General features: G+C 52.8%; 6 protein-coding genes across 6 annotated transcripts; 2 read left to right on the top strand and 4 right to left on the bottom strand.

Annotated features, from left to right (window-relative positions):
* Nucleotides 1-121: 121 nt before the first annotated feature.
* On the bottom strand, nt 122-1,118 carry J4E79_003564 (uncharacterized protein; the record flags this gene model as incomplete). Its single annotated transcript, XM_049352457.1, has 3 exons — nt 122-906; nt 953-1,034; nt 1,083-1,118. The coding sequence occupies 3 exons, from the start codon at nt 1,116-1,118 to the stop codon at nt 122-124; spliced, it is 903 nt and encodes a 300-aa protein (XP_049212836.1).
* Nucleotides 1,119-1,584: 466 nt separating this feature from the next.
* On the bottom strand, nt 1,585-4,731 carry J4E79_003563 (uncharacterized protein; the record flags this gene model as incomplete). Its single annotated transcript, XM_049352456.1, has 1 exon — nt 1,585-4,731. The coding sequence occupies one exon, from the start codon at nt 4,729-4,731 to the stop codon at nt 1,585-1,587; it is 3,147 nt and encodes a 1,048-aa protein (XP_049212835.1).
* A 767-nt stretch (nt 4,732-5,498) lies between these two features.
* On the bottom strand, nt 5,499-7,279 carry J4E79_003562 (uncharacterized protein; the record flags this gene model as incomplete). Its single annotated transcript, XM_049352455.1, has 2 exons — nt 5,499-7,054; nt 7,243-7,279. 2 exons carry the CDS (start codon nt 7,277-7,279, stop codon nt 5,499-5,501), a joined length of 1,593 nt encoding a protein of 530 aa, XP_049212834.1.
* Nucleotides 7,280-10,391: 3,112 nt separating this feature from the next.
* Nucleotides 10,392-11,678, bottom strand: J4E79_003561 (uncharacterized protein; the record flags this gene model as incomplete). Its single annotated transcript, XM_049352454.1, has 2 exons — nt 10,392-10,490; nt 10,542-11,678. The coding sequence occupies 2 exons, from the start codon at nt 11,676-11,678 to the stop codon at nt 10,392-10,394; spliced, it is 1,236 nt and encodes a 411-aa protein (XP_049212833.1).
* Nucleotides 11,679-12,411: 733 nt separating this feature from the next.
* Nucleotides 12,412-13,914, top strand: J4E79_003560 (uncharacterized protein; the record flags this gene model as incomplete). Its single annotated transcript, XM_049352453.1, has 1 exon — nt 12,412-13,914. One exon carries the CDS (start codon nt 12,412-12,414, stop codon nt 13,912-13,914), a length of 1,503 nt encoding a protein of 500 aa, XP_049212832.1.
* Nucleotides 13,915-14,480: 566 nt separating this feature from the next.
* Nucleotides 14,481-15,743, top strand: J4E79_003559 (uncharacterized protein; the record flags this gene model as incomplete). Its single annotated transcript, XM_049352452.1, has 1 exon — nt 14,481-15,743. One exon carries the CDS (start codon nt 14,481-14,483, stop codon nt 15,741-15,743), a length of 1,263 nt encoding a protein of 420 aa, XP_049212831.1.
* Between the last annotated feature and the right edge of the window lie 576 nt (nt 15,744-16,319).

Below are 16,319 nucleotides of genomic sequence, written 5' to 3'. Positions count from 1 at the left end.
TGTAGATACTGCCGACCCCGCCAATTGTGCAGCCATGGTTTTGGCAGATCTCGTTGCTCTCTAAGAAGATGGTACTACTGTTCCACTTGTATGTCATGTAGCCTCGCTGTCGGTATATACTCTAAGCTTCCTCATAAGCTACGGGTGTAACCAGACTTCCCATACCATGACTCATTACAATCCTCAGATCATCTCCCGGTTTGAGCCATACCTTCGGCACCTTGCTGACACCAATTCCATGCGGCGTACCCGTCATGATTACAGTACCTGGCTCCAGCGTCGTTCCTTGGCTCAGATATGCCACTATTTCTGGTATGCTGAAGATCATATCGTTCGCCAGCGAATATTGCATAGTCTCGCCGTTGAGTACCGTCTTCAGCTCAATGTCGCCTGGGTTTGATATCGAAGACGCCGACACCAAGCATGGTCCCAGTGGCGCGAAGCCATCAAAGCCCTTGCCGAACCCCCATTGCGCGCCGTTGAACTGGTGGACTCGCGCTGTCACGTCATTCGAACATGTGTAGCCCAGCACGTAATCCATCGCATCTTCTTTGCTCACGTTCTTGGCTGGCTTCCCGATGACAACCGCAAGCTCGGCTTCGTAATCGGCCTGGCCATCTGTCGCCTGATGTGGAATGACTAAAGGCGCATTCGGCGCACCTAGGCATGTCGAAGGCTTAAAAAACAGCGTCGGGTGGTCAGGAAGGTCCAGGTTCATCTCTTTGGCATGTTTCCGATAATTCAGGCCTATGCAGCGGATGGTTCCGACTTCTGCTTTTGAAAGCGGTGGCAATAGTCTTGATATCGTGTAGGTCACTAGTGTTGGCTGGGCATCCAGGGAGAGTACCGATGAGCCTGTGAAAACGCGGACTTTGCACTCCGTTCCAGAGGCAAGGGCTGCGCCGACTGCGACTCGTTAGATACAACAGGTAGTGATTGGGAACCGACATACCATCCAGGTCAGCATCGATAGGCTCGCCGATGTGCTCAGCACCGTCCTCGGTCGCGACGAATCGCACTAAACGACTCCAGCTCTACTTCTTGTTAGTAAAGGGCTTTGATCATCCACGTTGATCGCGTACCGTCTTCATACCACTTACAATATCCATAGATCCCATGCTTTGAAGCCTTGTGAGATTGATTGCTGGTGTTCTGAATCGCTTCCAAAGACTGTTCTTGGGCCTGCTCCTGGGTACTTATTCCCTTTTAGTTCGCAGTGCAACAATTGATCTTTTTGCGACGGTGTGCATCTTCGCTGCTTATCGATCGGAAATTGATGGATAGGCCGACACCCCTGCTCGAGGGGGTCACTACCCCACCACTCATACGCGCAATGTCGGGTAACGTTATCTGAGGTGTTTGCTCCCGGTCCGGTTGATAAGTAGATGAAACGGGTAGCCGTAGACCTCCAAGCCTGTTGAGTCGTTTTATAACAAGATGAACATGCAACAACATCACTGCAACCGCTTCAAAGATGGAAAATAGCATACAATTGTTTGCGATACTTAGTAAAACGTCGCTGAAATAGTCAGATGGGTACTCTTCCTCTATCCCAGTCTTTACTCCTCGGTGCCTTTTCAACCTTCAAAACTGCTTCCGCAAAGCCTTCTGCGTGTCCTTCTCTTTCTTTCTTGCCCTCGCATCCGAGTTCAGCCTTTCCTGCTGCACGTGCGGTGGACGGGCATAGGTCTGCTCGTACTGTCCACGCAATGGCTCCATTATCGCAGGATTACCTACTTGGCCCATCATGCCCAAATCCATCATCGATCGCGAGTTGAACTCGTCGATACGACGTTCACCGGGAGGCACGTTCGCCAGGCTCGTGTCGATTGGCCCAAATTGACTGCGCCGGTTCAAATCGACGTTGATCCGCCGAGGTGTTGGTGGTGTCACCGTCATGGAGTCTGGCGAGCCCATCATTGGCCCTTGGGTCGGATTCATGACGGAAAGATGCACTGGTTGCTGTACCCACCCAGGCCCTTCTCCATGTTCGCTGAGCATACGCCTCGTCATCGGGTTGCGGCTCGCAGGAGGAGGCGGAGGACGTGTCGTGCGCGTCATAGGGCTCGCCAACTCCAAAGGCTTTGGTGGCACAGGAGGAGGCTGCTTGCGCACGTTCAGGGGCTCAGGCCGGAGTTCAGAACCGCACCTGAAACTATCGTTGTCCATCGAGCTTCTCACTCTCGATTGACAAACGCTAGGCGGAGTCACGGCATTACCGTTCACGTCCGAGATCTGGGACACAGTCGATTGATCCAGCGACATTGGCCTCGACTGTGTCATCGCTGCCAGTGAAGGTGACGTCACCGACCGCTGCGATGTAGATGGCCGAGGAGTGGCGAGCTCATCACTCTGTCGTCCAGGCAATTCTGTTTTCAGTGGCCAGCTCGTCTCAGGCATGCTCAGAACCGAGCGTGATGACCTTCGAGGCGTAATGCTCGTCGCCATCATTTGATGAGAGGCCTCAGGTACCGTTGGCGTCGCTGGGATCGTGGGAGTCGAACGCGATGAACTTGGGTTCATGACGTGCAAAGGCTGTCTCGACGGGAAAGGACTAGCAACGCTGCCCGTGTCCACGAATGGGGGTACATATGCTCGACCTGTTCCCTCAAACTCCCTAAGTATAGACTGTTCAGCCGTGGAAGAGGACTTGGGCTGTAACCAGCCTGTCTTCTTATTGACATATGTTGTGCCACTCTTCAGTGCTGCTTCAGCTATACCCTTGACGTAGAACCCTGGCCCTTTCTGCTCGACAACTTTGATGCCCTTGTTAGTCTGCCTGCTCTTATTGAAGACTTGCTTCAACAGATTCTGGGAGGACTTGGGCGCTTCGGGAAAGTTGTTGATGATCACGCTGACCGGAGCGTTAAAGACGTTTGTTACCGGGTCCTGCCGCAAGCCAGACGAGATCACGTCCGACGAACTGACAGCATCGGCAGCAGTGGCTGGCGGTAGGTGCTCAGCAGCAACGGAAGTAGCGTGCTGAGGTCTTGCAACAGGCTTACGCACAACACTCCCCTGAGAAGTGCGAGACGACGGTGGTCGAATAGCGGATGAAGCTTCGCTTGAATGTGCAGAAGAGGAAACGGGTGTGAACGGACGAGGTTCTGGTCCTTCCCGCTGATAACCATCTCGGCCTTGATGATTCCAGAGATCGGAGAGAGTGACCTGAGGTGTTGAAACGCGCTGAGGTGCCTGCGTTTCCTGGGCTGTGAAGAATGTCCCTCCGGACGATACCGTATTCAGCCGACTCGGTACACCACTTGCTTGCGACGATGGCGGATATGCGCCAGGGAACGAATCGCTTTGCGTAGACACATTGACTCCCTGCAGATGACTGCTACCAGCAGTTTGGCCCTGGAATGAGGACACTGAAGACACATTGCTGGATCCCCTGTTACCCAACGGGCGTCGAGACACGACACTTTCTTGCACAGGCGTCTCAGAAAATGCTCTCGCCACGCTGCGAGGTGCTCTACTGCTCGCGTAAGATGGAGGGTATGCTCCTGGAAGTAAGGGCGTCCTAGCGATCGGCCTTGAATCGAGCACCGTACTAGCAGCCGCAGAACCGGCCTGGGAAGGAGACGGAGGATAAGCGCCGGGATATCGGGGAGGCTCTTCACTAGTCTGCAACCCGTTCGGGATATCATGGGGTACTTCAAACGACTCCACTCTCCGCGCAGGGTTCTCTTCTATCGTCTGATACGACGGTGGACGGCCTGAGGAAACCGATCGGATGGACGATCTGCTTCTTTCGGAGGCCGGTGGCGTAGGAACTCCGCCCGGTGGGTGTAAAATTGTCGCATCCACCCTGTTGTGATCCATCGTGTGTGGGACGACGATACGGCCAGGGATTTGGGCTCGGGAATGTGTCGCTGATCGCAGACTTGCTGTTCGCGATGCGGATGCCTCTGAGATCGGTGTTAAAGACCGATAGAGTACATTCGGGTTGTCAATGACCTCCTGAGCATCGGCCACGCTCCTTTGTTGCTGCTCAGTGACCGGACCTGGAGGATATGACCCCATTGCCCCCAAAAATGGACGGTCTTCTGGATGCTGGGTAGCCGATGGCTCGCCTGATGGTGCAGAAGTTTGTCCTTGCTGGTTTACCCAGCGTAGCATATCCGCTCGAAGTTGCCCGACCTGTGCAACTTCCCGAGAATGCTCTTCATCTTGACTTTGTCTTAAAGCCATCTGCAGCTGCTCGTCTTCACTCAAGCCGCGCAAACCGTATGCCTCCTGAAGGCGCGCAGACTCTTGTTCATGTTGCCGCTGCTCAGTCTCGGCTGCTACCTTGCTCTCGACGATGACTTGATCCAAGATCTCTTGGCGTAATCGTGCAGCTTGAGCCCGAGCACGCTCATCTTTTAGAGACTGTAGTTCAGCTTTCCGGGTAGTATTGCGTTGCTGATCGGCAGCTAGGGCTTCAAGCTCCGACTGCTTTTGAGCTTCGAGAAGTCGTTGTTGGTCCGCCTCTGCCTCAGCATTGCGTTTCCGGTCCGCCTCTACTGTCACTACCCGGCTGACGGAAAGCGCAACAAGAACCTCCTCGTCCTCAACCTCGGATGGTCTTGTGACCCTAGCGCTCGTTGGACGCGGTGGTACCCCGGTCATCGTGGAAGCTCGACTCGCTTCAAGGGCAAGGTTCAGATCTCGTTCTTCCCTCATCTGAACATCGGCCGCGACCCAGGCCATGTCTTCCGGACCGTATTCTTCGTTCAAGTTGGACATTGCGACGATCGGAGTTTGGCCTTGGGGTCGCGCGATGCGGGCAGAGTCCGTCGGGTCGGCGCTGTCTTTTAGGCGCTTGTCGGAAGATGTGAGGGCGGGGCGATGTGCGAGGAGAGCGGTAGTCGCGGTACAGCCGGTGAAACCAAGACTTTGAGAGCGCTGGTGGGTGTAACGGTGGAGGGGAGCCAAGGTGCTTGAGTGTAAGAGACGGGCTATTTATCAGTAGACGAAGCACCCTCTGGGTGCCCGTGCTTACTTGCATCTCCTGAACGGGCCCATGGCGAGGTGATATAATTTTCGCAACGTCATAGCAGCTCTGGAGAGCCTGCAATGACAGACGCTGGCCATGCGTGGTCATAGCATTTTCCGGACAGTGAGGCAGGGAGCTCACTTGGCGTGAAGACCACTGGAAGAACCCCGAACATCGTAACCGACAAGTGATTTGAAAGCTTGGACTACCATATACTGTTGTATTGTATATACTGACGAAGAGGGTGGGCCGACTCAACCGTTGATGCGAGGTCGTAGCGCCAACATATAGCATACGAAATATCACTTTCCCCGCCCAAGAGGTTTGTGTGTCGACACATTCGTTGCTGTTTGCATGCGCGCTTGTATTTGGTGTTTGGCGTAGGACTCTTTCCGCTGACGCCGTTGCTCTGTTTGCGCGACCACTCCTGGTCCTCAGTCGCTAGTATTTAATCGCCCTCAAATTTGGTATTTGTCGCATTTCGACTTGGGTTTGATGTCCAGAAGCAGTCCACCAGCTATAGTCCACATCCTGTAGTCAACACGTCCACGACTTGCTTTCGGAACTCAATCATGCCTTCGACTGGATCTTCATAGTGCCAAGTAAGACACTTTGACACGACTTGCGCGTAAGCCTTTCCCATCTCTCTCTCGATTTCAGTACTGTTGGCCCAATCTAGTATCGCATTGTGTATACGATTAAAGAGATCCTGCTGCTGTACTATGCCGAAGACTGGGAACTTCTCTATGCGGCGGGCGAAGACTTTCGCCATCGTCCGCCATAGTCCAAGCTCTAGAAGAACCACGCCCAGTGAGTAGATCTCGTGCTCGTTGGAATATTCTGAAGATGGTCGGCCAAAACGGTCATGGTGGCGGTACAGGTTCGGCTCCAACGGGAAATGCGTGGCCTCGAGGGGTTGGAGGACACCCCAGCCAACAAAGAAGGGAGACAACTCGAGATCGTTAAACGATCTTGGCAGCATTACGATACTGCGCGACTGTACGTTCCCGTGAACCCAGCCGGAGGCATGCGACTCGAGTAGTGTGCTTGTCAGCGCTCTTGCGATGAGAAAGCGACTTCCTATTGAGGGTCTCGCGGTCGGGCCCTTCGAGATCATGTCATACAAAGACGGTGGGTTTGATGGCCAAGGATGGCTTTGCGGTGCGCGGTAGATGATCAGACTCCTTCTGTTGAGTGGATCATCGATGAAACCCATACAGCTTAATGTATGCAGCTGGTAGCCGTTCTGGGCGTCGCTCTTGACGGATACGTCAGTCTGATGAGGAGCCTGTAGCAACCACGTCAAATGACACATGTACTCAGCAGGCGTCTCGTCGTCCGATCGTGTTTCAACAAGAACGTCGACTTCATCTCCACCGTCATCGTATATCGTCTTGATAAGGCCATGCGATGGCTGCCCAGTGCTGATCGTTTCTCTGAGCGCGCCAACGAGCGCAGTATAGTCGCCCGAAGGTTCTGCACCTGCTCGATGCTGGCGTTCGAGTTGTTCTGCCACGCCAAGAATAGCAGCCTGCCTGGAATTACCGAATCCTGGATCCGGAGGTCCGATGCCAAGGAAGACAATTTCCAGAGTTTGACGAAGCCGATGTGTCCATTGCAAGCAATTCAAGGTGAGTGTGGCCATCTCCTCTTCTCCGAACAATGCTTTGTATAGCCCTGGCCGCGCCTTTTCTCGCCAGAGTTGCGAGCGTTCTTTCATTTCGTCTCTCCAGCTCTTCTTTTCATGCTGAACATCTAGTGACGCAGCGCGACCGCGCTTCAGATCCTCAATGCTTCTTTGCCCCGCACCGGGGGTGGGACTCTTGCCGATGTACCTCCACGCCTCCCGATGTGCGGCTAGAGACTTGTTGAGCGAGTAAAGAGAGTGCTCTACATCACTTGGTAAGATACGATGTAAACGACTGTCGCGTAAAACTCCGGTTAAGTCGCTGAAGCAGACATTCGAGAACACATCCAGGAACACAAGCGTCTCGTTTAAAAAGTTCGTTGTATTAGTCACGCCGCTTGTGTCTTTCGTGACGTCGCGGACAAAGATCAAAGTTGCGCAAATGACTACGGCGACGTTAGCATCGTGAAAATAACCCCATTGTCTCCTGTTCCGTGTTTGAGAGCAGACAAACGATTAGTCAAGACCTTTTTAGTTCAGCCATCTCTTGCACAATGTCGTGAAATACACGAAGCTTAGAACGTGGTAGGTCGTTGATCGAGGAGTTCAAGCGATTATTGACGGTGACACGTACGATGAAGGAGTTCGAGAGATGCGCTGACATGGTCCATAGCGTCCTCTCGCGTTTGAATTGCGTCGCAAACTGCCCAAAAAAGTTTTTCCTCAATCGCCGCTGATAGAATGCAATGAAGTCGCAGGAAGTGAGAAGTGCATTAGCGGCGCAAGCTGTCACAAGGGTGAGCGAACGGCAGTGCGGCGTCCCATCGTCGCGCTAAGCCACCACGCGGGCGCGTAGCACCCAGCTAAGATTAAGTTACCCCGCCGCCGCATGGCTGTTACGAACGACTACGAAACGTGATGGGCAGAATCTGACGTGATATGACGAAAACAAGCAGAACGAGATGAGGAGCTGGAAGGGAAGTGGGAAGATTGGCAGCTATCCAAGGTCGGGCGCGCGTTCGCGATGAGAACGTCATTGCCCGTGCACAGTCTGGAAGACACTAAACTCACCTGGGCAGTATGTGCGGATCTGACAGGACATTCGCATTTGCGTCGCCTCTTCTCTTCTCACGATTGTCAGTTTGCAAGATGCGAGACAGTCCACTTATAGGGCTTGGATTAAGTACATAGTCAGTCTACACTACCTTGGTACGCGCCAAACAGACAGCACGTGACTGACGTCATCGATCGCGCGAGATGTGCGGGCCCCCTTCCTTTCTCGACCTATGTTTTCACGATGCCAGGAGACCACCTTGCGAAGAGGTCTTCATAAGCTCAACATCTACGCGGCTTCTATCCTACGATATGGTGGCTGTATGTCATCTGGTTAAATGCCCATAATGTCACGTGGTATTTTCAAGACGTCCATCTCGATTAGAACCCGAAATTAGTACTCCTCCGTTTGCCGCGTTTCGCGCTGTACACGTCCCCAGTACTCGGTCTGCTAGGCTTGCTCCCTTTCGCATCTACGTCAGAGCTTGTGAAGCGCCGAATGAGTCTGCGTGCAAGACCAGGCCGCTTCTCTCCAGCTCTTTCCCGTTCCCGTTCCCTACTCCGCCCTCTTTGTTCGTGATCGATTACCTCGGGGATGCTCCCACCTCTACCTGCATATGATTCTGTCATACACGGTACTTGTGGTCTATCACGAAGTCGACCGTGCACGCCTGCCCTGCCAGAACGCCAGGAATAGCTTGAGCCGATCGACTCCGTTGGAGAAGATGGGCGTCCACCTGGTGACGCAGATATCCGCATGGGAGCGGATCGGAAGAGCCTCGCTGGACAGGCATGTATCGTTGAGTGTCCTTGCGATGGCAAGCCGGTCGAGCCAGTTGGTGGCAATGCTGTAGCCAAGTCGCCCAGGTTGAGGAAGTGCAGACTCGAAGAGGTTGAGCTGTGTGTTGAGCTGCGGACTAAGTCGTTGTTTGTCATGCTGGTGTCTACAGCACCTGCTGATGGTATTGTGTGAGGTAGATTTAAGCCAACTCTCTGGTTGCGGTCATCGCGATGGCTCTCCTCCGCACTCTCCTCGCCAGTGAAACTGGACGTAGTCGTGTGAAATCCTATTTCTAGCCCGGGTACGAAGTCTTGCTGCCTTTTACCGTCTGTCGAATCTCTTTCGGTCTGCGGGCGCGTTTGCCATTCTTGAGAAAACTGCCGCGACATCTGCGCTGCCAAGGAATGTGTGCCAATGACCTGGAATTGTAGAAAAGAACTCTGGGTGTTATTGCTAGCTCCCAGTACTGTGGTCGTAATAGAGTGATGCGATCAACACATTGTATGGGCAATGTGAATCAATGGTACGGTCCATAGTACCGTTGCCGGAGCGATTACCCACATAAGCAATCGCCGGAAGATAATGAAACAGCTCTATCAGTGCTGCGTTCGCAATGTAAGTGGGGCAGTCTGGTCGAGTGTGTCGAGTGAAAGAAAATAAAGATCTGATCCTCCGATGGTCTTGCCGGTTTCTATTGTCGCGCAAGAATGAAACCAAGCTTATGTCTTCATATTCCTTCCCTATATGTACTCCAGGTTTCGATACACTGGATTTCACTCATTGAGAAGCCCCGGCTTTCCGACCTACTACTGCAAAAGTCCAATATGACAAAGTTACTGGTCAGAAAGGGAAAGCATTCTCCCGATATGTCGGAACCGGCGTTATCAGGAGGGCTCTCATATTTATCTGCCTCCTCTGGCATCTTCCTCGACAAAAGCGGGTACGGCCTAAATAAGTCTCTTCATGATACACTGATGCGCTGGCGCGACATGTATTTGGGTGTGTAAATCTTAGAGTCTCTCGACGCGGGAACCCATTCGAGAGATGCGAATATCAAATTCGACCACGATAATCGAGTTAGCATAGTCTAGACAGTAGTACGCACTATCCTGGGGCCCAAATCGGGACCCACATCCTAGCATCAAGGCCGCGAACGTTGAGATTAGGCCACTTGCTGGTAACACTAGTGGAAGGGCATACCCGTGCGCTGTTGAGAATGTAGCCTCTGTGTCGAGTGTCGAGCAGACGATTTAGTTGTTTGCTTCAAGGTCGAAGCTCAAATGCGTCCTTGACTGTACTTACTGTCAATGTATCGGAGACCATACCTAGGCACCTAGGTATGATGATGTTGGTAGGAGATTTTATGTGTAGTGATGAAACTTTGAAGACATACCGTGAGCGGTTGGAAAGAGGCATATCCCACGCGACTGTTTGAGCGACGCGAAGGTTTGCCTTGTCAACAGTGGCCTGAGTAACGACCAGCTCTCACCCCAATTCTCACAAGACGTATATTCAGAGACGAGATCATGGGCGAGAAAGACGTGCGAATGCATCAAGGCGGAGCGAAGAGCGATTGCTTGTTGTGCTGTGTTCATATGACATTACATTATTCGTGTGGTAGGCCGACGCGTCGATGACGTCACGGCCCAAAATCTGCTTGATCGTCCATAGACGCGAGCTCCGCTACCTCTCCATCACCACGCCCCCTAGCTACCACCAACCACACCCGCGGCGATGGCGGCCGTTGAGTACGAGACTGCGCGGCGCTACGCTTCGGCTTCTGGTGCTCGAGACGAACCGCGCCCTACCACGAGCTGACGACGCGATGGGCAGCACCCGACACCTCCGCTCCATCCCGCACGCGCCGACCCGATGCAGCCGCACTGCAGACCCCGATGTATTCGGTCATGGACACCTTCCACCCATATATATACACAAGAGGCTCAAGTCTAGTGAGGCTTGATGCCACCGGGCGGTGCCGGTTTGCTGGCGATGCGCTTATCCTGCTCTTCTTTAGGGAGCGTATCCCATTCGGCGACGTTCTTGTCCTATGCGATGTCAGTAAAGATGCGTGTATAGAAGGTCGCTGTCAGACTTACCCATTCTGCTACACACTCAGGCTTCCAGTTACATTGCTCTACCTCGCCGTACATGGGGTGATTGCGACGCGGGTGAAGCGTCGGCCATCCCGAAGCATGGTAGTGATGCTTGACCAAAGCCCCCCTTGAGTCATGGTTACCAGAGTCCGAGTGACCTTGGCCGGCTGCGAAAGCCTCCACATTCAACACCAGGATGCCATTGACGAGCCTCGACTCCGCAAGGTTGTGGAAGAGGTCCCAGGTAACCGGCTTGCCTTGATTCTGTGCAGTCATCTGCTCCAGTACGGCCTTCGTGAACGCGGAAGGACCCGTCCCGCTTATGACCTCGTCGAAGTCTAGCTGCAGCTCTGATATCTCGACTTCTTTCTGATGAGACAGCTCATGAAGCCACGCTTGTATGTTCTCCATGAGCCTCATCATGACTGGCAGCCTGGGCTTGGCAGCGAACGTCCACTGGCAAAAGGACTTGCACTTGCCACCGAGAATGGGGTGCTCGGCGAAGGTTGGCTCGTCAATCTCGACACCAATTATCATATCGACCTCCTCCTCAATGTACCGTTCGGGTATGAATCGATCGATAGGACGGAGACATTCCACATCTATATCGGCATACACACCACCCTCAGCATACATGACGAGATAACGAAGCAAGTCAGCCTTGATGATCGTTATGTTAAGCTCTCGGTAAAGGTTGACAAGGTCTGGTCTGTTGATACCGTGAGCGCCGTAGTGGAATTCGAGGTAATCGTTCGCGTTATCATCGGTCAAAACCTCGTACCGATACCGGGGGTTCTTCGCCGGCCAGGTCTTCGCTGAATCCGAGTCGCGCTTCTCGAAGCCTAGAGGGCCGACCTTCCATGTCTGCCAAATCTTCCTCGGAATCACATCAGTTTTTAGCTGCAGTGGCTGTTGGTATCTGAGCTCGCGCCTATAATTGTTGGCAGCCCGAATGGGTGTAGTAAAGAAGTGTGTATTGGCGAAGAACAAGAAGATAAAAAGCAGGGCAAGATATGCAGGCAGGACCCTTCGCACTTGGCTTGTGAGCTTGCCCGAGAAGTGCGCTGCAATTGGGGAATGGGGAGCCATTGCAATATTGAGGTGAAGCTTGGGTGGAGGTGCCCTGGGTCGCGTGCGCATGCTGTGGTTATTACAAAAAAGCAGGCGACTATTTCGATCCTGAGTCTTTGAGAGATTAGCTTACTGACTATCTTTTCCAAGACCCTCCTGTCGTTTTCACATTCGGCCCTTGCGCCCACCAATCCCCGCCCAGCTCTACTTCCTCGGTACATCGGTACAAATGTTGAATGCAGGACCAGCCTCGTGACGGGAGTCCAATAGCGCATGTGCGTCGCATGGCTAAGGAGCCGCCTGCAGCGTTGCGGCGGCGATGTTGGGTCAAGACGCCTAGGCTAAAGCTTCTCTCGATGATCCCTGCAACATGGTCGGAGGCGTCGACACAAACGGTAGTATCCCCACTCAAGCCCCGCACCGGACGTCTCTCATCAGGAACGGTCCAACTGTATTGTCTGTGATATCAAACTGTCTTGATTCGTGGGCTGTTGAACTTCACAATGGTGCAACCTCGGACCCTTCTGGGCTATGATGCCAAGCTCATCATTCCCCGCTTGCATGATCGGCTCGACCTGGACGATCGCTTTATTAAACTTACCGTTGTGAACCACACATGCTGCCTCGGTTGAGGTAAGCTAAAGCCATAGCTCCCGTCAGAAAACTACGCGTTCTCTAGCCTCGCGCGACACCCGCACCATTCGCTCCTGTACCAAGCGTTTGTGGGATTCTTAGATATTGATCTTTACATTTGATCGAAACCACAGTCGCCATCACTTCTGCTACCGCTTCGGATTCAGCTATGCCAGCCACACACCAAGGCTTGCTCGACAAAGGCTGCCTTGAAGAGGTCAAACTCTCGCCGACAATATGGAAACCAGTACGAACAACAAAATTGAGTCTCAACGCAGTGCGTCCTGAGTTTTTGAGCTTACGCTCTATCACGAAGAGCAAGCCTGTCAGACCAACAGCATGGCTGGACGGCCTAAGGGGCTTTGCGGCGTTCTTGGTGTACCTGCACCATAATCAACTTTGGTCTCATGGCGGCAAGGGCAATCAAGCATTCGAAACCTCATTTGGATACGATGGGAAATACTACTCGGCAGCATTCCCATTCTTTCGACTCATATTCTCAGGTGGTCACTTCGCAGTGGCTATCTTTTTCGTCATCTCAGGATATGTCCTTTCGCTCAAAAGCCTACAACAAATCCATGAGGGCCAGATCTCAAGTGCGTCGAACACCGTCGGCTCTGCCCTTTTCCGCCGCTGGCTTCGACTATACCTTCCCATCATCGTCGTCACCTTTGCGTGGATGTCGTTCCGCCATTGGAGTGGAATATCTGTCGATATGCGCAATATGGAACCTACGTTCCGCGAGGATGTTGTCAGCTGGTATCGAACCTTCAAGAACTACAGCTTCGTCTTCTCTACGAACATCTACGAATTCACGGAGCCCTACCACCCTCATTCCTGGTCAATTCCGATTGAGTTCAAAGGATCCATTATCGTCTACACCGCACTCTCCGCTCTTTCCCGATGCACACGCAATGCTCGCCTCATGTGCCAGGTGGTTCTGGCCTTCTACTTCCTGTACGTGGTAGACGGCTTCTATGGAGCATTATTCATATCTGGAATGCTGCTCTGCGACCTCGACCTGCTAGCGGAGCAAGACCAGCTTCCACGATTTCTCAATGCCCTAGCTGGATTCAAGGAGCTCATATTCTTCCACTTGTTCATCGCCGCACTTTACCTTGGCGGTGTACCAGCATTCGATGCACCCGATATTGATCACACAGTACTCATCTCAAAGTCTCCCGGATGGATATGGCTGTCGCATCTCAAGCCCCAGGCTGTCTTTGACGCCAAATGGTTCTACCTCTTCTGGGCTGCGTTCTTAGCCGTAGCGTCGATTCCACGACTGCCATGGCTGAAGCGCTTCTTCGAAACCGGGTTTTGCCAGTACCTCGCGCGCATCTCCTTCGCGCTGTACCTAGTTCATGGCCTAGTCATCTGGACAATAGGAGACCGAATTTATGCCGCGGTTGGGCTTTCAAGACCATTCCACCAGGACGGTCTTCCAGGATGGGTCGACAAGTTCCCGCTTCCCAAGGGGGGGCCCATGGGGCTTGAGCCTGCATTTTGGCTATCGCAGCTAATTATCCTACCCATTACGCTGTATGCAGCCGAGGTTGTCACGAAACTAGTCGATGAGCCCAGCGTCAAGCTGGCAAATTGGCTTTACAGATGCACCATCCAGTCACAAGTCTCCCCTCCAAAACACCAGCGCAGCTACTCTGTACGTTAGAAGAAATTGAAATAGTCTTCATCCACAAATCTTCGTTTGTGTCATCGCAATGCGCTGGCCGACTATCGACTCCTCTAGACACTTTTGGCTCGGCTTCATGTGATGTTGGCACGCCAGGGGCAACCCGTCACGGCGCTACTGCAGGTGCTAAACGGGTAAGATGCATTATCATGTTGGTGCAAATGTTTATTGGTGATCCAAAGTGGAGATTGCTCCGAAGCGGCGCCCCATGGGGTACTTGCTCGGCATGGACTGGTGGTCCCTGCTCGCCTGCCGATCATGCTGACGGCAGCACCCGGAATTGGCGACATCACCGTGCGTGATTAACTCGACCCTTGCTCTCAATTGTGTTGGGACTGTGATCAGGATCAACAGGTCGTCGTCAGTGTCACTGTTCCATTCAGGCGACATGCACCTCATTGTCGGCTGGACTACGACACGGCTCGGCGCCCTAGCAGTTTGACCAAATGTGCATGTGAAGTTCCCCCCTCCTTTTCACGAAGGTTGCATCTAGGCCTGACTAAAGGTCCATCGCGAAACCCTTGGACTGTACTTCCGTACACAATATGCGACGGCGACACAACATTACCCTAGCGACACTTGCTTGTCTCGGAACCGTATACCTTGTTGCACAACACCGATATGGTTTCTCATATGCGCATGGAGACGGGCACATTGACGGGATCGAGATCCTGCCATCGGACGGGCACCGTGGCTCCAAGCATGACGATGCATCCGCAATCGGAGAGAAGGGCTTACTAGACGGTATTCGGCCGTCCAGTTTAGCCAACGCACATTCCGCTTCAGGCTTTCAACCGGAACCTTCCTTTGCGGGAGCCTCGCCACCGTTTAGCACGGAACACATACCCGGAACAAAATACAATTTCCAAGATGAACTCCAACTCGAGCTCCCCACTTCAGTACTCCAAAAGTACATGAAACAGAAGCCTCGCAACCACAATCCCAACGGACCGAGAGGGTATGCTTACGCGACCTTCCTCGCTACTCGCAATCCTTCCCTGAAGGACCCATATTTCCTCGCCATCCACTCGCTCATCTACCGCCTACTCTGGTCATCCCGCACACGTAGTAAAAAGCACCCATTCATCGTCTTCGTAGCCGAATATGTCACAGACGAACAACGCGCCTTGCTCAGAGGTGCTGGCGCGCTAGTCCGCGAGCTTCCACCTCTTCATTGGGAGTGCAATGTCGATGGCGTAGAAGACCGATGGAAAGACCTATTTGCCAAGCTCAACATGTGGAAGGAGACGGAGTTTGAGCGCATCTTGTTCTTGGATGCAGATGCGTTTCCTCTGTCGAACATGGACGAGATGTTTGAGCTTGCGCCCATACAAGAATGCATACCAGAGAAGCTGCATCTCGATGACTTCCTGGAGGACGGCCCGGTCTGCGAACCTTACATCTTCGCTGGCGTCGCGCAAGACCTCGATGCTAAGCACCCCAACATCAACGTCGGTTCAATGGTCTTCACACCTTCTTCGCGCATGCATGCTCGGCTGCTTCAGAACTATGTCAAGACAGATAATTACAACTGTTTGATGGCTGAGCAAGCATACCTGAACTGGCAGTTCGGTCCTGAGGGCGCGTACCCGGGAACGAAGTTGGAAAGGCAATGGGGCGGCTTCTTCCCCACCGAGGGAGAGGGCGATGGCTCGTTGAAGGTAGTGCATGAGAAGCTATGGATTGCAGAGCATGGGTGGATGAAGGAAGAATGGGAGAAAGGATGGAAGGATATGATTGCGTTCTATGAGAGTAAGAACTTTGCGAATGCAAGGAAGAGTGATGGTATGATTGTTGAGAGCAAGTGAGGCGTTCAGGGTCTTGATATGCTTGTATATAAACTTTTCGCATAACGACTTTCGTATCTATGGTGTTCTCATACCTACTAGAGTAATATAAATGTTAATGCTATGACATTCTGGATTACTCTTCGTGTCGCAATACAATCAGAGCAGGTATATACTTCAGCTCTCTCCTCACAAGTCTTACATCTCAGTAAACCCGCTGCAAAGATGGTCTGGAATACACGCAAAAGAAACTACTCCGAGTATGATGGACAAGAAGTTCCCAAAGATCACGCAACAAAGAAAGCGAAAGACAAGACCAGCGCGTCCGCAAAGAGCCCTGAAATGACGCCAGTGTCGTATCCAACACTCTCCCTACTAGGTCTACCAGGCGAACTCCGCAACCACATATTCGAGCTTGCATTAACTGCTCCTTCCAGACATGTATCCCTCCTGCCCAGATCTCCCCACCAAAGATCATGCGAACAGCCACATCAGGACAATCCGCAGCCCCACGCGTTCAACCAACTCAAAAACGTATGCCGCCAACTCCGCAGCGAAACAGCCGACTTGGAACTCCGCTACAACGATGTTCTCGTA

This window comes from Alternaria viburni, assembly GCF_023758015.1.
Source record: "Alternaria viburni strain BMP 2772 chromosome Unknown scaffold_6, whole genome shotgun sequence".
Classification (NCBI taxonomy): Eukaryota; Fungi; Ascomycota; class Dothideomycetes; order Pleosporales; family Pleosporaceae; genus Alternaria; species Alternaria viburni.
Note: the sequence above shows the minus strand (reverse complement) of the source record. Positions and strands in the feature narration are given on the sequence as shown.